The following is a 23,008-nucleotide window of genomic DNA, read 5'->3' as shown; positions in this document are numbered from 1 at the left end:
AGATTGTCCCTGAGCTAACATCCATGCCAGTCTTCCTCTATTTTGTATGTGGGGCGCTGCTGCAGCATGGCCTGATGAGCAGTATGTAGTTCTGTGCCCGGGATCCGAACCTGTGAACCATGGGCCGCCAAAGCGGAGCACATGAACTTAACCACTATGCCACCAGGCTGGCCCCAAGAAGTTTTTTTTTTTTTAACTGAAACTGAAAGGAGTTTTGAATTAATCTTTAGTTAACCAGAAAATCAAAAAGTATTCACCACTTTAAGCATTCTGCTTAACTCAGAAGCTTTACATACTAATTTAATGAGTTAAACTAATTTAATGAGTTTTGGTTTTTTACTCAAGGGCAGCAAAATATCTAAAAACAAACTGCCAAGATCTAAATCATTTCCATTTAAAGGTATTATGTAAAAGGGAATCCTAGAGCAAACATTCCATCTGAACTTGCTTGAGAACGTCATTAAAGCAACTGGCCAGTTTTCTGCCAACAACTTTGACCACTGTTTATCACAACGGTCAAAATACCCCTTTAAAGTATAATTGCCTCAATTTAAAATTGTCTAAAATAATTTGGAAAGATAAACCTCTAGCCAGATTTTTATTTCCTGAGAACTGTAGTTTGAATAGCACCCCTCCTGGAGTTATGGACCAGACTTTAAAAAGGCTATGACACAGTATGTGTAAAGGGCCTCACAGGTCTGGATTGTACTTGGGGATCAAAACACAGAAAACAGGATGTTAAAATGGGACTCCTGTCTGAGTTTCAGCTGAAGATGCCCAAAGCCAGCAACAAATAATCAATGGCCCCTACTCTCACATGCTGAAGGAAAGGGCTGCATCACCTATTTGAGACTGGCCCAGGAGGTGGTCATCAGCCACCCCAAGGCCACAGAAAAATCTGGGTTGAGGCAGAAGAAGCCAGAATAGAGAATTTCTTTGGAAAAGATTGTTGGAGCATAATGTGTTCCCACATCCTCTCCCCACACGGGAGGAAAGGAGCCTAAGCCAAGTGAGAAGGTCCTCAGATGACTTGACTGTGTATCCTGGAGTCTGTGGGGCAGACTTGAGGTTCTATTCACACCTGGAGAAGTCCAAAGGTGAGGACAGTGGCTGCCAAGGGCCTGCCAGCAGTAGAGAAGAGGAGCTTGTGCTGGGAAGACACTGGCCTCCCTGTTTGTTGAGTGCTGCATGAGGTGTGGGCCGTTTGGGCCGTGTGGGCGAGGGAGGGGCAGCCTCGAGTGGGAACCAGGGACGCAGGGTGGCCTGGAAGAGGCATCAGTGTAGTAAGGGAACTACAAAAGAAGGAAAAAGAGCCCAGGCGGCAGGTGAAGGGTCTGAGGAAGGCACAGAAGTGCCCCACAGAAGAATCAGCACAGAACATCAGTGAGCCAAGAGCAGCGAGCGTCAATGCCTCACCTCTCTCCCTGCTTTACTCCAGCTCCGGAGCCTGTTTCTGGGGAGACGTCGACCATGCCCTCATCCCCACTGTAGGCATTTCAGCCTGAAGCAGGCCAAATTAGAAGGGAGACACTTTAATCTGAAATAGTGTTTGGAGTTTTGATTATGGCACTGGAGGGGATATATTAATTACCAACATGAGACTGTTCTTACTCTAAGTGCCTAAGGACTTTTTATTTTCAAAAAGTAACTGAAAATATAGAAAGAACTCCTATAACTCAACAACAAAAAAACAAACAACTCAATTAAAAACTGGGCAAAGGACTGGAATACACATTTCTCCTAAGAAGACATACAGATGACCGACGAGCATATGAAAAGATGCTCAACATCACTAATCATTAGGGAAATACAAATCAAAACCACAATGAGATATCACCTCACACCCATTAGGATGGCTACTATCAAGAAAACAGAAAATAACAAGTGTTGGTTTACATGTAGAAAAATTGGAATCCTGTGCACTGCTGATGGGAATGTAAATGTTTTCCACAGCTGCTGTGGAAAACAGTAGGGTGGTTCCTCAAAAAAATTAAAAATAGAACTACCATAAGACCCAGCAATTCCATTTCTGGATATTTATCCAAAAGAACTGAAGCAGGATCTCAAAGAGAGATGTGTACACTTGTGTTCATAGCAGCAGTACTCAGAATAGCCAAAAACTGGAAGCAACCCAAGTGTCCATCAACAGATGAATGGATAAACAAAATGGTATATACATACAAGGGAATATTATTCAGCCTTAAAAAGGAAGGAAATCTTGTCACATGCTACAACATAGATGAACCTTGAGGACATTATATTACGTGAAATAAGCCAGTCACAAAAAAGACAAATACTATGTGATTCCACTTATATGAGGTAGCTAGAGTAGTCAAATTCATAGAAACAGAAAGTAGAATGATGGTTGCCAGGGGCTCGAGGGAGGGGAAAATGGGAGTTGTTTAATGGGTATAGAGTTTCAGTTTTGCAAGATGAAAAAGTTCTGGACATTGCTTGTGCAATAGTGTTAATGCACTTAACACTACTGAACTGTACACTTAAAAAAGGTTAAGATGGTAAATTTTATGTTAGGCATTTTTATCACAATAAAATTTTTTTTTTAAGTGACTGAAAGAACTATGCCCAAGATTTTACCCAAGAGCTGGGGGAAAAATGAGAGTCACAGATCAGGTTTAAAGAAACATCGAGGAAAAAAATGAAATAGGTTTTGCTAAATCCTATGCAGTTGCTGAACAATGTTTTTTTCAACAAATATATGACTAAGGCCATTCAGTCCAAGAAGTAATGACATTTACGTAAAAGTGTTTTTAAACGCTTACAGCATTTTACAAATGCCAGACGAGAATTACTGGGGGCAATCGTAGAGTAAAGGGAAGACCATTTCACCTGGGAAAGAATTCCTCCTCCCCGTCCAGGCTTTACCACTGTGGGGGGAGGTCAGCTACCTAACTTTTCAAATGTTGGTGTCCTCATCTGTAAAATGGAGCCAAGATCATCCACCTATCATGTGCTCCAGGCACTGAATGAGACAGTGTAAATAAAAGCACTTTGTAAATTTTAAGCACAAAGGATGAGTGTTGTTGAAATCATTCAAAAACAGGAAAACCCCTCATTTCAATCAAGGCTTTGAAAGACAGACATGTTCTTTGTTAACTGCGTAAACTTTCTAGTTGGGGAGTTCATAATATTTAATTAAAAATTTATTTTGTTGGGCCCGGCCCTGTGGCCAAGTGGTTAAAGTTCTGCGCGCTCCTCTTCAGCAGCCCAGGTTTGCAGGTTTGGATCCTGGGCGCAGACCTACTCCACTCACCAGCCATGCTGTGGCAGTGTCCCACATACAAAATAGAGGAAGACTGGCACAGATATTAGCTCAGGGCTAATCTTCCTTAAGCAAAAAAAGAGGAGGATTGGCAAGGGATGTTAGTTTAGGGCAAATCTTCCTCAGCAAAGAAAAAAAAATTATTTTGCTACAATTTAAACCTATTCTCTTTCATTCTAAACTTGGTGGACAGGGAGAACCACAGCTCACTCATGTTCCCTCCTTCAGGTTCTGGAGGGACGAGCAAGTGCCTCCTAGAATTACAAGGTTCTAATCACTGCTCCCAAAGGTCGGTTTCTGGAGAAAGGGGCACTTAATATCTCTTCTACCCACCATAAGGAGGTGGGAATTTCAGAATGAGATCCAAGTGTTGGAGGACAAACACAGGAGGCTCATCACTGCTATTTTAATTCCCACCAGGGTGGGTTCAGAGTCTACGCCCTCCCAGTGGTCCGGCCTATGTATTGGTCCTCACTGGCCTCAGCCTCGGGAATGCAGACCTCTTTCTAATGCAGTGGTCTCCAAAAAAAGGGGTGTGTGTGCCCTAGGGGATATGCAAGGCAATTCACTGGGGGGTGAAGGAAAAATAATTAGAATTTCTATTTGTATATTTTTAAATCTAAAAATAAAAACAAAATCAAGCTTTTCTAATATTTACTACTCAGACTGGTACTGACATCCTCCCTCAGCCCCTGTATCAGGTCATGGATAACAAATGGTGTTTAAAGACTCCGAGGGAAGCTGGGAGCACTACAATACGACGAGGGGAGAGAACTCGCAATCTTGTCCTCACTTGTCTTGCTTTTAGCATAATGTGAGGTTCTGCAGTTAGATGAATTTATGGAGTATCATATCTCTTTTGAACTAAATGATGCCTTATGAAATGGACAAATGTGTAAATTCCTGCAAACTATAGATTTAATATGCTACTAATAATGCAAGCTTACGAACACAGCAGAGCTGACAAGCTCTTTGTCTGCCACTTTATGAAGAAATCAGATCTGACAAGAAGTTGCCCAAAGAAAATAAAAGGTAGCATTGTGATCTACAATGTGGATTGACATACACTGTTGTTTCAGTGAACTTCACCCTAAGTATACATGGCACTCCAGGGGTTTTAGCTAATGATGGTACTACACGTACACAACCAATGAATAAATTGGAGGTCCAGGGTCAACATTTTTATTCTGATGGAGTGTTCAATCAAACAAATTTGGTCAGCCCTGGCCTAGAGTGGACAGGTAAACCCCAGTGGTCTTCAGGCAGCAACCACCCATAAGGTGCAAGGTCCCTGCTTTCATGCTTCTTTTCTACCAAATAAAGAAAACTTCAATTAGCAAAGTCCGACAGCCCAGAATTTGGATACCGAGAAAGAAAACAGAGGCAGTAAGAGTTTTTGGTAGACAATTTTAAGAATCAAAGGGACATCTCTATGAGAAAGAAGCGGAGAGCAGGACCTTTATTTCTTTGGGGAGAAGATATGAGATTGATAGAGCAGGCCAGGCTGTGAGAGGGACTTTGACGATACCTTGAAAGCTAATGACACAAAAGCTAAGGTCAAAACTGAAAATGGGGGTTCTGGTTCAAGATAGTGACATAGGAGGATCTGGAACTGCCCTCCTCCCACAGACACACAGAGTCCACAGCTACATATGAAACAATTTCTCTGAAAGAAATCCAGAAACTAGCTGATTGACTCCGACACATCAGTCCAACAGGAAAAAAAAAAACCACATCAAAACGGGTAGGAATAACTGAGATGCAGTCGCACCATAAACCCCACACCCAGCGCGGTGACCCACAACTGGGAGGCAATGCACAACTCCCAGCTTCTCCCTGAGGAGAGAAGGGTTTGGACCTCACATCTGGCACCTCAACTTTAAGACTTCCAGCTGAGAGATGGGCCCCCAAAACACCTAGTTCTGAAAGCCAGTGGGCGACCATGAGACCCACAAGGCTATAGGGAACTAAGGAACAGTTCTTAACGGGCTCATGGGGACTCACCGTGGCTATCCCCCACCCAGGGCCCAGCACAGAGGTACAAAACAAGCCTGAAAATGGGCTCCTCATCGGCAGGACAAACAGAAACCACTGGAGAGAAAGGGTCTGGAAACAGCTGATCAACATGCCAGTCCTGGGCCGGCCTGGTGGCTTAGCGGTTAAGTGCGCACGCTCCGCTACTGGCAGCCCGGGTTCAGATCCCGGGTGCGCACCAACGCACCACTTCTCCCGCCATGCTGAGGCCACGTCCCACATGCAGCAACTAGAAGGATGTGCAGCTATGACATACAACTATCTACTGGGGCTTTGGGGGAAAAAAAATGGAGGAGGATTGACAATAGATGTTAGCTCAGAGCCGGCCTTCCTCAGCAAAAAGAGGAGGATTAGCACGGACGTTAGCTCAGGGCTGATCTCCCTCACAAAAAAAAACAAACAAAAAAAAACATGCCAGTCCTTTTGGTTAAAAAGAACGATCAGGTCTTCCTTAAGACAAGTAACCAAATCAACACTCCTCAAAAAACAGCTCCTTTCTCTGCAAAAATCACCCCAAACCTAAAGAATTAAACCAAAGAGAGGAAATGACCAGGGGAGAATTTCCCTGAGAAATATGAGTAACTTCCTGGGCTATGACCCACACCTGACATACTCCGCAAAACAGAAAAGACAAGAATTAGATGAAGGTTCTCAGGGGCCCCCAAATCAATCCAGTGATCACTGAGCTGCCCCAAACATCAGCTATGTAGAAACATGAGGGGCAGCCAGGAGCAGGGTTCGCTCTAAAATTTCTTTATAGGAGGGCTTTGCAGGGGCTGGCCCCATGGCGTAGCGGTTAAGTGTGTGCGCTCCGCTGCTGGTGGCCCGGGTCCGGATCCCGGTCGCACACCAACGCACCGCTTGTCAGGCCATGCTGAGGCGGCGTCCCACATAAAGTGGAGGAAGATCGGCATGGATATTAGCTCAGGGCCAGTCTTCCTCAGCAAAAAGAGGAGGATTGGCATGGATGTTAGCTCAGGGCTGATATTCCTCACAAAAAAAAAAAAAAAAAAAGGCGGCCTTTGCAGTGGCAAGCTGCTGGGGTGGGATGCATTTGCAGAGCACTTTGCATAAAACTGAGTCAAAGTCAACTATCTACACCAAGGCTCCTGAGGCCAATGGAGCTCTCGAAAGCCCCCCCTTGGTGCTGCTACTGCCCAGAGATAGAACAGTCCCTGGTCTAGGAAACTCCAGTCTCTACTATCATTGCACAGCTCCTCACAATGATTAATGATTAATGAAATCTTCAGTAATTAGGACTATATTTCAATTTCCATGGTCAACTGAAAGCATATTAGTCTGAAGTGTCAGCACCTTTAACTTATTACTCATGTAAGTATCACTAACGGATGTGAGCTGCAGACACATAGCAGAGTCAGTCTGCATTTCCAAAATTTAAAGGAGTGGAAAGGTAAAGAGCCTCACTATGACTCGCGAGTGAGGGACCTTCAGGAACGGCAAACCGGCCTCTAAGTAAGGGAAAAGTGCTCCCACACCAGCTCCACTGGCTCCTTCCAGCTTCGGGCAGTTCCCACTTTAGCTGTGACAGAGACAACGAGCTGGACAGAGGCAGAGTTTGCCCACCTACAGCTACGTACCTTTCCTCCCAGCCTCGGGTGTTTGGGAAGGCTTTTCTTGCCGGGTGACAGAGGGAGCCGGGGAAGCTGGTTTTCTCTCTGTTGCAACCTCTTCCTCCTCATCCCGCTTCTGTGCCTTCCTTTCCTCAGGGGGCAGTGTCGAGGGCGGCCGGGGGGCACCGCTCTCCTGGCCCTCCTTGCTCGGCTCGCTGGGCTCCGGGTCGGCCTTCCCCGCCCGGCGAGCCAGCAGCTCTACCAAGTAGGGCCTGCTCAGTTTGGAGAGTGGGGAGGACGGCGGGGTCTGACCGGCGGGCTTGGGAGCCAGGGCTGGCTTCTGCGCCAGCGGCATTCTGTTTGCTGCCTTGTCCGGCTCTGGAGCCAGAGTCTGGCTGCTCACTGGTGGGGACCTGGGCTGGGCTGCCGGAGGGGAGCGGCTGGAAGGGCTTTCAGCAGAGTCCTTCCAGGTGGACAGTGCTTGCTTCCTCTCTGGGGGGAGCGACGAGCCATGCCTGAGGGCCACACCGTGTGTCTCTTTCTCTCCATTTGTGCTCCCTGGTGCAGGCGGCCCCCCTTCGATAGTGTCCCCTGTGCTGCTGTGCCTTTTCTTCTTCTTCTGTTCGGCCTGTTGGTCAGAGTGGAAGCGCAAGGAGTAGTTGGTCCTTCTCAACTTTATTCCAAAAGGTGAGGCTTTTTCCTCCCCACCTGGCATCATGGGGTCTGGCTTTCCTATACCACTTGTAGTCTCGCTGTCCAAAGTGGTACCAGGCTCTGCATGGGCCACAGCGTTCTGTGGAGGGTAAGGAAGGCTTGGAACAAGGAAAGATGGAAGGTCTTTGGCAAATTTGCATCCTTCTGTGGTGTCCATTGGCTCCTGGTGCACCACCAGTTTCTCTGCACCCTTCCGGTGCTCATTAGGATCAGCAGCCAGGGGCTGGGGTGCTGTCTCTTCGCTGGGTCCCAGCACAGGTCTTTTTCTAATGCCTTCTGCTTCTGTGTTCTGTTTGGAGGTCTCTGTGCCACCATCAGAGAATTTCTGCCAAGCAGGCATAATAGAGAACTTTGCATTTAGTGGCGGGGTCTTCTGGAGCTTCCCTCGGGAATCACTTCGGCCCCTGGGAGTGTGCTCATCACCAGGCCGCCCCTGATCTATCTCGCTGCGCTGGTCACTGTCTGTGTTCTTCAGGATTCTGGACCGAATGGAAGCCCATTCGGCTAGTGCAGCCACACTGCTTGGAGACTCCTGGGGAGGCCTGGCCTTCCCGCTGCCTGACCGGTGGTCGACGGGGGCTCGGGATGGGTTCTCTACGGCGGGGACATCCAGGTGCTTCTTTTCTTCTGACAAGCCCAGGAGAGACTTGCACGCTGTGTCCTTGATCTGGCTCAGGTTGACAGCCGGGCCGCAGAGCTGTGCTCCTGTGACAAGAATGGCGGTGTGGGGGATGCTCAGGGACGAGGGCAGGGCGTGGGAGGCTGGGCTGGCTCTGGGGGCCTGTGGCTCATGGGGAGCAGAGGCAAGTCCTGTGTCTTTCACGGGTGTCACTGGACTCAGATTGACTTTGGGGAAGAGAATTTGTTTCCCTCCGGATGATACCTGGAAAGTGTAGGGTCTGGGCATGGTCTGCCTCTCATCCACTTCCTGCCATCTGAGCTCCTCCACCTCTCTGTCCTTTTCTGAAGCCGCAGCTTCCTTCGTCTGCGCTGGAGCCAGCCTCTCTTCCACTTGCGCCTCTTGTTTCTGGGGGGGCTCTATGTTAGTTTCTTCTCTCTTTTCCTCTGGAACACAACGATCATCCCCATAAAAATCTCCCTGCTTTCCCCGCCGCTCTCCTGATGGCTCGGCCTCTCGGTTCTGCTTCTCGAAAATACTTGGTTCCTCAGAGGTTTCTCTCTGCTTCTTGGGTTTCAGGTGTTCTTGTTCTTCTGGTTTCTCTGCAAAGTCCGTCTGAAGTGGGCTCCTCAAGCCCCTTCTGTCGGCTAGCTCCAGCTGACTCGCTTCTCCTCTCAGTGCTTCTCCACGCTCCTTTTCCGCTGCCCGCAGCCTCTGTGCCTCCGTTTCCTCCTGCTCCCTCAGCTCTTCCCTTCTCTTTGCCTCCTCCTCCTCCCGCCGTCTCTGCTCCTCCAGCTCCTCCTGCTGCCTGAGCTCCTCCAGCCTCCTCTCCTCTTCCTCCAGCCGCTGCTTTTCGGCCTCCCGCCGTCCCTGCTCCTCCAGCTCCTCCAGTCTTCTGAGCTCCTTCAACTCTCTTTCCTCTTCTTCCTGCCGCTGCTCCTCGGCCTCCTGCCTGCCCCGTGCCTCCAGCTCCCCCTGCTGTGCGAGTCTCTCAGGTCGCTGGGCCTCCTCCTCCAGCTGCTCCTGCTCCTGGGCCTCCACGTGCCTCCTTTCCTCTTGCTCCCTCTGCTCTTGGCCTTGGCAACCTTGCTGTTCCAGTCTCTGCCTCTCCTCTGCTGCTAGCTGTAGTTCTTGCTCCTCTCCCTCCTCTTCCTCTCCTTCCTCCTCCAAGAGCTCCTGCCTTCTGTTCTCCTCCCAAAGCCTCCTCTCCAGGGCCTGGAGTCTCTGCTCCTCCAGGCGTCTCCTCTCGGCTGCTTCAGCCTTTTGCCGTTTGCACTTGGCCTCAAGTTCTCGCCAGTATTCTTCTTGGCGTCTCTTCTCTTCTTCAGGTTCCAGCGGCTCTGGCTCCTCTTCACGCCAAATTGGCTTGTCTTCTGCAGGGTGTCCGTTCTGGTCCAGGGACAGCTGGTGCAGAAGGCCACCTTGCTCATTTGGTCGATCCTAACATTGGTAAGGGAAACAGAATTAGCCTTTTCCTTTTGCACCGGCAACCATTCTCATCCTGTTCACAAAGGTGGCCCTCTTAATCTCAAAAAGAAGGGGCAGCTGTTCTAAGTACAGAGCTAGGTAATCTGGGCATCTGTCACCCCAAGAATAAACTGTGCCGGGGGAAGACAGAACTTCAATGAATCACAGGAGAACCCATAGCCCAGCATTAGAAAGATGAGGGAAAAAATGAGATTTACACTTCATCAATGTCCCTTGAAACTTGTGACTTTGAAGTCCACCCTAATCAAACCAAAGAACCTCTGGCTAAGCCACGACAGAGGAAAGCTGGGCCACCTTCCCACTGCAAAGCAAACACAAAGTGTCTGGAGCCCTCACAGGCAGCAGCCTCTCTCTCTCAGGTGCACCAACCTCCCGGAGGGTAACATGACAGACAGGACAACGGAAAGTGAACGGGCCTGCTTACCCTCATTCACTGTCACACACCCAACTCCCCCATGGGGAGGACCTAGTTCCTTCTACAGGTCCAGCCCCAACCACCCTACATGGTAGAATGAGTGCTCTGCAAGCAAGGGCATCTGCCTGGTCAGCCAGGGTGGGATCTACGTACCCTGGCAAGTCGCCTGTGCTTCTTTGACACCCTCTGGTTTTTTGGCTTAACGGACAGTTTGTGCTTGGCCGCACTGTTGTCCAGGCGAGCAATGGCCAGGGGGATGGCATCTAGGTTGACACTCTCGATGGTGCCAGCAGAAGAGAAGTGCCTTTTTGGCCGAGACGGTTTAACTGGAACAACCTAGAGTAGACATTGAAATATAAAGTCAGTCCAGATCAGAAAACAACGTGCAGGGAATCCTGGAATGGCAGCATTGTTGGAGCCTGTGCCTTGCCCAGCCTCGCCCAGGGAACGCTGGCGCGCAGAGGGGCTCCCGGGTTCCTGGAATCAAAAGACAGGATGTTGACTATTTGTTCCGCCAATGATATTTGCATTCACTTGTAAAGATCATTTAACCTTTCAGGGACTAATTTACCTACTCTGCATAATTTGGGGGTTAGAGTAGATGAGGGGTTGACAAAACATAGCCAGGGAGTCAAATCCAGCCTGTTTCGGTAAATCAAGTTTTGCTAGCACACAGCCACACCCGTTGTCCATTGTCCTTAGCTGTTTTTGTGCTACAAAGGAAGAGCAGAAGGAAGCAGAGTCTTGTAGTTGCAACCTTATGGCCACAAAGCCTAGAAGAGGTAGTAGGTTATTGAGCTCTGGATTAGCTGAGCTCTGGACTAGTTCATGTCTATGCTAAGAACTCTAAGACTCTAAGAGCCTTCTCACTACCTCAGACACTGGTGTACAGACTTCAGCTCCTACCTTAGTCCCTTCGAGGCAGGAAATGTGTCTTTTTGATCTTTGTATCTGTCTCCTTTATGCCCAAGTAGCAAATCTCATCTGGTAAATGCTCAATAAAAATATTAGTTGAAGGAATGAAGGGACAATAAAGTATAGCATCTACACCCAGGGCATGAGATTTCCAGCCTGCACAAACAGTTTAGCGCCATCACTCCAAGTCTCAGAGCACTGAGTGCACTGAGAAGCTGAAAGGAGGCCCTGGTGAGAAAATGAAGGGCAGAAATGTGCCACCAGGGAAGGGCCACTCTTCAAAGGATGAACTGCAGCAACGCGTGCAGTTCCGTAATACGGATGCGATCAAACCACACCCTCAGACGAACTGCACAGAATTAGAAAGGTCAGAGGGACCATGGCTCAGCCTGAACCCAGAGGCCACAATGAAATCAGATGGTAAGAAGCCATGCCTGTAACTACAGAGAATTTACAGGCAAGCAGCCAGGCAAGGGCTCCTGGCCATACCTCGCCAACGTGCGGCAGAGGGCGCTCACAGCCCTGTCTGCCTGTGCCAGGCGCTCTCAGACGTGAGGACAGCATGAGACAGGCCAGGGTTCATCTACCTGACTGTGTGCACGCTATAAATGCAGTCACTGGGGTTTAGCTGGTGGCTTTGCTTTTTGCAATTACCTTCCATATTTATGCACAAAAGATAAAGGCCCAAGCTAACTCCAAGAGCAAAACGGATGCTCAGTAAATATTAATTTATAACAGGAAGCACCAAAGTAAGGAAAAATAATTCCAGCCTTTGGTCTCCTAGCTTTTATTTATTTAGGGTTTTCTTTATCATAGGTATCAAATTCTGAACTATTGTTGAAGAGAGATGAATTAAACATTTATTTCCATCCCCTAACAGATGCATGAGTAAAAGGAGTTCGAGCCAAATGTGATATATTGAAGACACAGATAAGCACATGAAGCTGAGATTTAAATGCAATGTTTCATTTCTAGTTATTCCAGCTGGGCTTCTTCACTGTCTGCATGATGGCACTGTCTAGAGCCATCTCCTTCAGAAGACTTGGGGACATACCTTGCTCACTATACTGTCCGCTAGACCCTGGGAGGTCACCTGGACCCCTGTGCAGGTGAAAAGTCCTCATGGGAGCAAACCAGCCTCTACAAAAGAGGGGCACACAGTCTTGACAGGGTTCCATAGACTCCTGCAGGTAAAGTCCCAGGTCTCAAAGGAACACAAAATAGTTAAAAAAAAAAAAATGTACAAGTAGAGAAATGCTAAGGTCTTTTTTTTGGCATCTCTAAATAGAAAGAAACTCTTTTCCTTACAGACCCAGGTACCCTCAAATGTTCTGGAATGTCTTTTTCAACAGCTTAACAGTGTCTTGAAGTGATACACTTAGAAAAACTATCAACATTTAAGACTCCAAAAATATGCATGCTGGGAGTGTGGCTATTTTTCAGAGTAGGGTTCAGTTCCAGCAGTTGCATCGCCATGGAAACAGACGCTCCAACATCTACCACTGGCTGCATTTTGAAGGAATTTAAAGTAATGGATGAACGCAGCATTTATGAACGGAAAAATGAAGCAGCAGATTGCAAGAAAAAAAGGAGAAATGGAAGGTAAGTAAGGAAGCTAAATACATAAGTTCAAATCATATTACCTTCTCTTCCATCTCACTTCGGGCTCCAGGTGGATTCAGAGGACTCAGAGAGCTTGGCGTATCACTGGACTGGAACAGCAAAGAGAGCGCTCAAGTCAAATGCCAGAACAGGAAGTTCTGGGGAGATAACCAGACACCGTCTGTGCCTGCAAAGGGCCGCCACCTCCTCCACATAGGGGCGCGGCTGGCTTCAAAGAGCCGGCAGGAGTCACAGCGGGGACTTTGCTAATGTCCACACTCCACAGGGACTCCTGTGCACTCCCCTCTCCCCAAGCTCACTACATTTCCCATCTGGGGTGTCTCCAACCTCAGTCCCTGATGTGTTTCCCCACCGCTGAGAGAATCTGGGGCTGCCCTACAGCCACCCTACCTGGGAAGCAGGGCTGTGTTACACACACGGCCTCCAATCTCAGAGCTTTTGGCTTTGTGGGCTGCCTTCCATCCCCTTCACCTGCCAGACCTCTTCTCTAGAGGAGAAAAGAAGGTCCCACCGAGGCCGCACACAAAGGGCTGGGCTGAGCAGGTGAATGACCAGAGGAGGCAAAAAGACTCAGGAAGGAGAAGAAAAAGGCCAAAGATTCATGCCCCGGTCACCTCGCCTGCCCTGGAAACACTCACCCCACATTACATCTGCACCTTTCTGATGGCCCACTATACCTTCTATCTTGTATCGCCAATACTTACAAAAGGGTTTCATCGTCCCTTCACAGCAATAACGTCAGCTTGCCCTACCTCAGTCCACTTTCTGCACCACACTTAGAAGCATCTTTAGAAAACACAAATCCAATTATGTCACTGCCCTGCTTAAAATTACTCAGAGGCTTCCTAGCACTTTCAGAATAGAATTCACCCTTTACCTGTCATCTACATGATCTGGCCATCACGCCACGCTGTACCCACACTTCACCTTCCACCAGGGTCCGGCCGTCCACACCGGCCTGCTTTCTGTTCCTCTTCCAGGACAAGCTCGGTTCCATCTCTGGGCCTCTGCACTTGCTCTTCCCTCTGCCTAGAACACGGCCTCCCAGCTAGGTCTGCTCATGGCTGCTCTGACCTCCCTATCTAAAGAAGCAACCTCTTCCCCCCCAAGTTACTTGCTTTCCCATCACCCTGTTTTCTTATCTATGCAGCATCTTTCTTGATCCGAAATTATATTTATTTTTTTGTTGACTTGTTTGCCATTGACTCTCCTCTCGTTAGAATGTAAACTACACAGGGGCAGCACCTTGTCTAATGTGGCTCATCTCTGTAACAACCACAGCCCGGACAGCGCCTGCTGAACAAATGATCCTCCTTCCCCCCCAGGGCACAGAGTCTTGCACTTATTAGATCATCAGTAACAGGGAAGACATTTGCTTCGGTCCGGAGGAAATCCCTGCATCAAGGCTGAGGGCCACTGCTGCTGCCTAGCATTGGAAGGGTTGCAGAGAGCATTTCTGGACCTGGCAGGAGGAATGGGCCCCATCCCTGCTTCACTCGATGCACCACCCACCACCTGCATGTGTGGGCACCGGGGTCATCAGGGCCAGGCCGAGGCAGAGATGGGCAATGGGGGGGCCCATCCTTTTCTTTCCTTCCTCACTTTGCTCTGCGAATTGCTTATCTTTCTTACTACTCTTATGACCTATCAGCTGATAACAAGCATGACATCTTGTGGGGCATGCCTATCTTAATCCACCCAGTGTAATTTCAGGCACCTCGATAGGCAGAGCACAGAGAATTAGCTTTCTTTTAACACTGGAAGACTCAGTGCCTCTCTTAGAGAAGTCTTTACTCTCGCTGTGGGAGGACCTTTGCTCCTTTTCCCATAAGAGGCCTGAGGGCGTCCCTTCTGCTGCTGGAAGGACTCTCATTTCAGGATACGCTCATAGTGTTTCTTTCAAAGTGTCAAAAGACCAAATTTAGATAGGACAGTGCTGGACCCACGTGACTTTCTTTCCAGACTAAGAAGACTTCAAGCTGATCTATTTGACATGTTCTGCCCTGTTGAGCACCTACTTCTTTCTTTTCTCATTTCCTTTAAATTAGTCCAATTCGACAAATAATTATTCAGTGCTACTAAGTGAGCACTAGCTAAGTCCTGGGGACACAGAGATGTGTAAGATCAAGTTTCTCCTCAAGGAACTCAAGTTTAGAGATGGAGAGAAAACAGTGAAATAGATACAGATGGGGTACAGATGTTAACAAGTGCTAAAGATGCACAGCAAAGGCACAGAGTACATAGTACAGCTCGGGGGTGAAGTAAGCTTCCAGAAGAGGTAGGCCCACCTGATTCTGAAAGAGTAAGTGGAAGACACTGGGACAAGCACGTGCAAAGGCCATGTCTCTTCTTCCCTCCTCCAAGTTGGCCCCACTGCAGGTCAAGGCACCTGCCCAGCAAGTGCTCTCCAGGTGTCTGCTACTCATCAGAAAAGCTTCTCCCACCTTATTCCCCACACTGCAGACCTCAGGATTATTACATGCCCCTCCCACTGCCCGACATCCTCCCCGGGCTTATTAGCAATCAAGTCATTTCCTGGAGGAGCCTTACTTTGTTCTCAGCGTCTGAGAGGACGACGTCCTGCTGAGTCACGATTTCCATGGGACTGGTCAGGAACAGATCCTCTTCTAAGCTAGCCTCCCCACTGTCTGCCTTCTTCATGGGAATGGCACTGGGTGGTGGCTGCCCATACTTGATGTTCTTGCCCAGCTGTCGCTGGAGAGAAACAAAAGAAAGATGTTCTGAAGCGGTGAAGCAGTTCACAACAAGCACAGCCAGGTTCCTCAGCATATCTAGTAGGCACTGAGGCGTATTCTGTACACAACTGGTTTCTGGACTAAACACCATGCCAGTAAACCACGATGCAGTCCTGTAATAAGTTAATCTGTTTTCCAGCTTCTGTTCTTTTTCCTTCCTACCTTCAAGCCACGAGCTTTTTCATCCAGCCACCTCTTTCACGGAGATGCCAACATTGTCCAAGGGACACAGTGGACACATTCCCCTTGAATATTTATACTCAACTACCGTCCTCACCAGCCCCTGGCTTGAACACCATGTTCTGGCCAGAGTGGGTACCACTGCCAAGGTGAAGAAGGCCCCAGGGCCAGCAGTCTTTCCGTGATCCATGCTGAAATCATGGACAGGACAGGAAAGAACCTTGTCCTGCCACTAGGACTTCCTCTTTGCCTTGCTGCAGCTACCCACTGTGAACGAGGGAACAGAAGGAACCAAGTGGGGAAGCGACAGAGAAGTAGGCAGGAGGAAAGAGCCAACGAGGGTTTGATTACTGGTGAGAGGTAGCTTAAAGGATAAGCAAAAGGGAGGGAAAAACGGGGTAGAAATTAGGAAAAGAAATAGTATTTAGAATTAGAAAAAGGCCAGATTAGAAAAGGAACTATATTTCCTGAAGAAAAATATATAAACATAATAGCTAAAGCAGGGGCAAAATATTTAATGGGCTGTGGTAGAGAAAATGAACAACATTCAGGAAGAAAAAGAGGTATGCCGTGGTAATCTGAAAGACCACCAAATGGAATATACCGTACAAACTACCGCCTTTATCTAGATCAGGGTTTCTCAACCTCGGCACTATTGACATCTTAGGCCAGATAATTCTTCACTGTGAGGCGCGGTCCTGTGCATTGTAGGATGTTTGGCAGCACCCCTGGCCTCTGGACACTAGATGCCAGTAGCAAACCGTATCCCTCCCTTGCCCCCCCCCCCCCCGCCCCAGACATCCAAAAATGCTCCAGACGTGGTCCAATTTTACCTAGAGGTAAAATTGCCTCTGGCTGAGAACTGCTGCTCTAGGTCTAGGTACTTGGGTTTTATGTACCTCAAAAAAAAAATAGAGAATACATTATCTGATATTTATCTTTAATCTGGCTAATATTTAATCCCACAGAGCTAGGGCCGGCCCCGTGGCTTAGCGGTTAAGTGCGCGCGCTCCGCTGCCGGCGGCCCGGGTTCGGATCCCGGGCGCACACCGAGGAACCGCTTCTCTGGCCATGCTGAGGCCACGTCCCACATACAGCAACTAGAAGGATGTGCAACCATGACATACAACTATCTACTGGGGCTTTGGGGGAAAAATAAATAAATTTTAAAAAATTAAAAACAAAAAAAATCCCACAGAGCTGCAAAAAGCCTTGGCAATCACATAGTCCAACCTCCTCATTTTACTAAAAAAGGTTAGAGGTCCAGTGGGGAGAGGTGACTGACACAAACTTATGGAAAATATGAGCGGCCCCGGAGGAATCTGAATCTAGGTCTTCTAAAACCGCATCTAGAGTTATTTTCATTGTGCTCCACTGGTTCTCATAAATTTGACAGCGCACTTCCTTCTTCTTCCAGGGGCAGAAATAAAGAGATGACGCAGCATTTTTCATACTTTACTGAAGTTCTCTGGCAGAGGAATACCTTGAGGGAAATGCCCCTTCTCCCTTTGAACTCAAAGGGTACCAAATCCACCCACCTTCACCCAGCAATCCCTCGGCCTTGCACGGTAGACAATGAGACTGCAGAGACATGAAAGAGATGAGCCCAGGACTCCCCTCCCCGCAGCCCTGGGCACCCCAGCATGCCAAGTCAGGAGCACAGAAAGACAGGACTTGTGTTTGATCTGCTGGTACTTCAGCCTGAGCCTGGCTCCCCTGGCACCACAGGAAGGAGCACACATCCAAAGCCCGAGTTCAGCCAGTGAAGTACAGCGTGAGCAGCCTGAAAGGGTTTCGGGGAGGAGAAGGCTGAAAAAGGGTGTCTCTAAAAACAAGTTTAGCAGGAAGCGGCAGTTAGTATCTACTCTAAGCAGATCAGTAAGCAGACACGGTTAGAACAGCCGATGGAGTCAGACAAGAGGACACGGAGTAACAAAGTCATAGGCCCATCTCACTCTGCTGCCCTGTGGGAGAGGGATGCGGACCTGGGCAGAACAGCGGGGATGGTTCCTGTGTCCGCGACTCCCAGCCCAGCCTTTGGTTTACCAGTTATCCCTTCTCTAGGAGTGTTGGCTAAGTGCTGGAAACTGCTCTAAATCCCCTTAGACTGAGACCTGTTGTCAGGGTCTGCCTGCCATCCACCAATGCTCTTGAAGGGCTACAATGAGGGTATTTCTTCTACTTACAGTGGAAAGAATAATTCTTTAATGAGTTTCCAAGAAGAACCTGGCCTAACACTTGAATGCCATTTAGTTAGGATTTTTGCCACCATCAAAAAAAGAATGAATATGCTGATATTTTTCTTCATGAGGGCATTTTTTCAGATCCTGATGTTGGTCCAGCCTGATGCTTGAGAGACAAAAAAGAATATGGCAAAATGTAACAGATTGAAATAAACTCCAAAGATGGGGTGGCTATCGTGGCTACCAATGGAAAAGGAAAGAGAAAAATGGGGGGAAAAATAGATGGAATAAGAACAAGAGAAACAGGTACAGGGGACAAAGCTGGGAAATGGAAAGTGTAATGCTGAGAAATGAAGTGGAGAGTTAAAGAAGAAAGGCAGACTGAGAGGAAGGTGCAGGGGGCAGAGGAAATGCCTAGGGTTAGGAAGAGTGAGAAGGCCCAGGAAGAGCTGTAGACCTGACTGCAGATACAACAGCTGAAGATTGGGGGGAGGGAGGAGCAGAAAGGAGGGAGAGGGAGAGGGAGGGAGGGAGGGAATGAGAATGTGTGTATATCAAAGGGTTGATTTATGCCACAGATATATTCATCCTGGCAAAAGAAATATAACGCTGTTGCCTTTGAGAATGACAATGTGCATCTCCATACAGCCGCTGATTTAAATCCCTCTAGAGAAAATAAATTCAGGCTGGTGGATAGAGAGCTTAGGAGGAGGAAGTGGGGTGGAGGAGGGGAGGACCCAGGTCATCAAAGAAATGAGGGCCACTGCTTAGGGACAGGGCTGCAGCCTCTCTGTGCAGACAAAGGACTGTCTTCACAGGCACAGCCTGCAGCTGTCAGGGACAGACAGTGGAACAAGGCCAGGGCAGGACACAGGGGTCAAGGCCATGGTGACTGATCCTCAGGGTCTCCAGGCCAAGGCCCCTGCATCTGCACGTTTCTCCCTCCCCTGCGGTTCCTGCTCCAAATGCTTCCTCCCCTGACTCAGGAAGACTGGACTGTTGTGACACTGTGTGCGATTTATTGACAATGAAAAGGTGACTGTTAAAACCTATTTGGCAATCTCAGGTGTCATGTGAACTGATGACAAGGATAAACGTGGCTTTTTGGCAATTCTGCCCACTATTCAGGCATTGTCAGGAGAGGAACTCTAATAGAAGCAATCACTGCGAACCAGACTGTTAAGACGAGCCTGCCCTTAAGTTTTCAGAGAAATAAACTACTTCCACTCCCTCCATCTTTTTTTTTTTTTTCTTTTAAATACCCACAGGCTCTTTATACATCCTGCGATTATAACCAGAGGGGAGAGTGGAACGTCGTGCCTATACTGAGAGTCCGTGTTGCTTGTGGCTGTGAATGGAGTTACTGTTGAGACTGGAATGTGAGCTAAAAGGGACTATATTTTATTCATTCAAATTGGGCCATTTTGTTGTAATATGGAATGCTGGAGAATGATGTTATAGGAATGCACATCCATATTTATGAGGCTTTTGCCTACGGTGTGGAAATTCCAAGCACATCATATTCTGCAGCTCTCACACTGCCAGGGCTTAGATTCCCCCAGATTTTTCAAAGCCATTCTTCAGACCACATCTCTAAGAACAAAGCAGAGGAAAAAGAAAGTTGCTGCCTTCTTGAGTGAACTGAAGATACTCTCATAGTTAAAAGGAATTTTTTTAAAAAGCTAAAGAAAAAACGTACAGATTTAAAGACATCTGCTCTACGAAGAAGTGGCTAAGAGCAGGTGTTTATTCTTTGTGTCCTTGACAGCTGCATGAGGTGTCAAAATCCTCAAACATATGAGTTGGGCATTTTTAAGTGAAATCCATCTCAGCAGGAGATAGCAGCTACTGAGGATGGAGGTTTTCCCTCCTGAGCTAAATAGTCTGAGGACTAATAGACTAAGCATTTCCTGACAAAGGTGTGGTATAATTCTAAAAATCACCTGCCCGCTTAGACTGTGATCCTCCTGAGTTTTATCCTCGGTTGGTACACACTTCACAGCCTGGTCTGATCTCAAATAAACAGGCACTCTCCCTGATCTATGCTTTGCGCAGCCATAGGGAACATCAAGGTCACTGCTGCCCAAACGCAAGGAAGTGTGAAGCTTACAAAGCTACTCCGTGTTCTAGCAGGTGAACAGTGATTTCGTATAGATGGCAGATGTTAAGAACTGGAGGGGCCCTTCAGATCATCCATCACATGCATCCCTTATTTTTCAGATGGGGAAACTGAGGATCAGAGAGGCTAAATGACTTGCACCGGAGGCCAGACAGCCAGGTGGTGGCAGAGGCCTAGTCCAGGCTTTTTATTTCACCCACTGGCCATGCATCTGACTGTTATGTACAGAGTCCTCAAAAAGGACATCATTGTTGTTTTTGTCCCTATAACTTTCCTGTATATTAAAATTTGTTGTCACTATGCACATGTATTATTTTTATACTCACAAAAAACATAATTTTTCTTTTAAAGTTTCATTCATTTGCCACAGAAATTTTGGCAGGTGGTAGATTCACTTTATTCAGAAAAGTGTAGGTTGATTTATGCTATATTCAGTCATTCTGTACTCAGGAGAGACTAAAGGCCACAGGTGCAACACACAACAGTTCTAGCTGAGATGACCACGTGTGGACACTAGAGGGCAACCTTTCCAAATGCAGCATTACAGGCGCGGTTCTGTGGGTTTCCAAGGGCTGGGAAGTTCTTTAAGCCAAAGAAAAACAGCTATTTTTTTTTTTTTTTTAAATGGCATTCCAGTAGAAATCTCATTTCAAAAGAATGTCTGGATAATAGTGGCGAATCAGCTTGCCAGGACATTCATTGTCAAATAGGTGTTATCCATTACTTCTCTCTCTCTTTTTTTAATAAACATACACACATACACAAAGACAATTTCAGACAAAAAACATACATGCCTCTGAGGTAACTGAACACCCTCATTCCATGCTCACGTCTACGAGGGGGCGGTCTTTTATGCTGCTTACTAAGCGTCAACACCAGCATCACGTTGTCATGGAAAAATGCAAAGCATTCATGCAAGTTAATAAAGTTAACTACTGTGTCTACGACTTACCAGGAACACACTGCTTAGTCGACTGAAAAATAAAACACAGTCTTTTGGGGGTGATACGGTTATATCTGAAGTCACTCCAAAAATCACATTTTCTATGGTAATGGTCCCCATCTCCCTCCTCAAAAAGCAAAGCCTATTATATTTTTAAATATAACTACAGAGCTGTAAGGAAGCTTGTGAATCCATGCAGCAGAAGCAAAATTAGGCAGAGAAGATATTGTCCAAAGGAGAGCACTCAAATTAGACAGTTATTCTGCTTTACTCACACTTCTCTTCCTGTTAATAGAACTGTTGCTTCAGGGAAGTTGGTTGTTTTACATTTTATTAATTATGAGATCAGATTCTTTAAACTCGTGCCTTATAGCGTTAATAGGAACAACAGGTACTCACATATTTTTATTGAGTTTCTATATTTTCAATACTGCAGAATTATGTTTTTTTTACAACTCCAAATTCACTTCTTGGAGTGGCAGTGGCATGTGGTGTGATGTCACAGAGGATTATTATCTAATTTTTAAAGAACTCCTCAAAAGCCCTCATAAAATACAGCTGTTCGTGGAATGAAATCTGAAAGTCACTCCTCTTAGAAAGGGGATATTATGAGCCAGGGGTTCAGAACTTCTTAGAAATAATAGTCCAGGAATCAAAAGACTTCAAGAAGGAAAAGTAAGGAGGAGGGAAGTCAAGGTTTTCTTGGGCCATCACCACTCTTCCCTCCTCTCCAACCTATGAGAAGTGACAGCTTTTTCTTCTGAGTCTATAAAACATGTAACAGCACAGCCAGCAAGAACCAAGAATGGAACCTGGTTAGGAAATGCTGGAATTTGAAGGAAGTGCCTAGGTAAGCTCTGAGGGCAGAACCCTGGCCTGGGGCAGTGATGGCAGTAGGTATAAAGATCTAGGCAAGTTTGGGTGTGGTTCCAGGATGTGGGCTATTTCCCCACTTGCCATATGCTATCTTCAGCTGAGTGTGTGTGGAATATGTAACCAAACACAGATCACAAGATACATAGCTAATGTTGAGTAGAAACAAGAACATTTCAAGAAAATAGAAAATTTTCTTTGAGTCCAATGCTTCATCGTGTCAGTAGCTACTCAAGCCAGCTGTTCCTTTATTTTTTGCTTGTTTGTTCATTCATTCATTCATTCATTCATTGTTGTAGACTTGCACACAGATGGAAACCAGCAAACCAGAGTTCCCTGTTCATAATTTGGATCACCTCCAAGCTCTCCCATCTTGGGAGAGAGAAGTGCTTCTTAGGCACTTCTGTCAGATGAGTGAATTCTACCAAGCAACTGGGCAAACCTACACGACGAGGTCCCAGGTGTCTTTGTTCCCCTTGCTTTTCCTGGATTCCCCATTATTTCAATCACATTTAGTGAAGGATTACTTTATTATATTTTCATTATTAAGGAGTTACCACCTGAGTCAATTTTATACAGGAAAAGTGCCCAACTCGGCGGCATGAATAGGAGTGAGGTTTAAGAGCTTCCTGGCCTTCCTCTGAGACAGGGTGGCTCAGGGGAGGGAGATTTACAAACACAGCAGAATAATAAAGAGTTTCACCACTCACTGTCCAAGTATGGAGCCCTGGAAAGGGAATGCTCGCTGTGCACACCCTCAGCTGACAGTCAACCCTGTGCTCAGGGATTATGGCCCACAATTCATGTTAGGAACGCTTTCCTCCCATCCCAGTCCTGCAGCTTCTCTTGGGGACATGCTCTCGTGATGTCCAGTTAAAAACGAGCAAACAATTTGAGAGAAGAGGAGAAGGGATACATGCAGGTGGGTACAATGACAGCAGTGTACCTCTCACAGGTGGACAGAACGCTTCCAGACAACTGAGTCAGGTTTGAGAAAGCAAAAATTCTCACCAGGAGCTACTCCTGGACCTCCCAATCTGTTACTCAAGGCCAAGCTAGGGATTTTCCCACTTCCCTCCACAGCCGGGCCCACTCCTCTGACTCTGACCTTCCCGTCTCAAGCTGTCTTACCTGAAGAGTTTTGACTTTGCCCAGGATGTTGTCCTGTGACATTGCTTGAACTGTCTGCTCACTTTCCGCTCCCCCATCAGGGATAAAAATACTGTCATGGGAAAATGCCCGGGTTCCCATAGAATAGTTGAAGGACCTGGAATGCAAACCATGTGCTTCATTTT

General features: G+C 47.2%; 1 protein-coding gene across 4 annotated transcripts in view; it reads right to left on the bottom strand.

Annotated features, from left to right (window-relative positions):
- CRACD (capping protein inhibiting regulator of actin dynamics) overlaps nt 1-23,008 on the bottom strand; it is a 255,166-nt gene that overhangs the window by 8,518 nt on the left and 223,640 nt on the right. For 3 of the 4 annotated variants that reach the window (XM_087434353.1, XM_087434354.1, XM_087434355.1), the window contains 5 exons: nt 22,845-22,980; nt 15,210-15,374; nt 12,680-12,748; nt 10,275-10,457; nt 6,913-9,658 (listed from right to left, as the gene is read on the bottom strand). In XM_087434353.1, coding sequence (XP_087290479.1) covers nt 6,913-9,658; nt 10,275-10,457; nt 12,680-12,748; nt 15,210-15,374; nt 22,845-22,964 — 3,283 coding nt within the window. In that variant the 5' untranslated portion in view covers nt 22,965-22,980. The remainder of the gene's footprint in view (nt 1-6,912; nt 9,659-10,274; nt 10,458-12,679; nt 12,749-15,209; nt 15,375-22,844; nt 22,981-23,008) is intronic. The other variant, XM_087434356.1, reaches the window with a different exon arrangement.

This window comes from Ceratotherium simum, chromosome 8, assembly GCF_057802395.1.
Source record: "Ceratotherium simum simum isolate JZ-2026a chromosome 8, ASM5780239v1, whole genome shotgun sequence".
Lineage (NCBI taxonomy): Eukaryota > Metazoa > Chordata > Mammalia > Perissodactyla > Rhinocerotidae > Ceratotherium > Ceratotherium simum.
The sequence above is the reverse complement of the archived record's forward strand: the minus strand, read 5'-3'. Positions and strand labels throughout refer to the sequence as shown.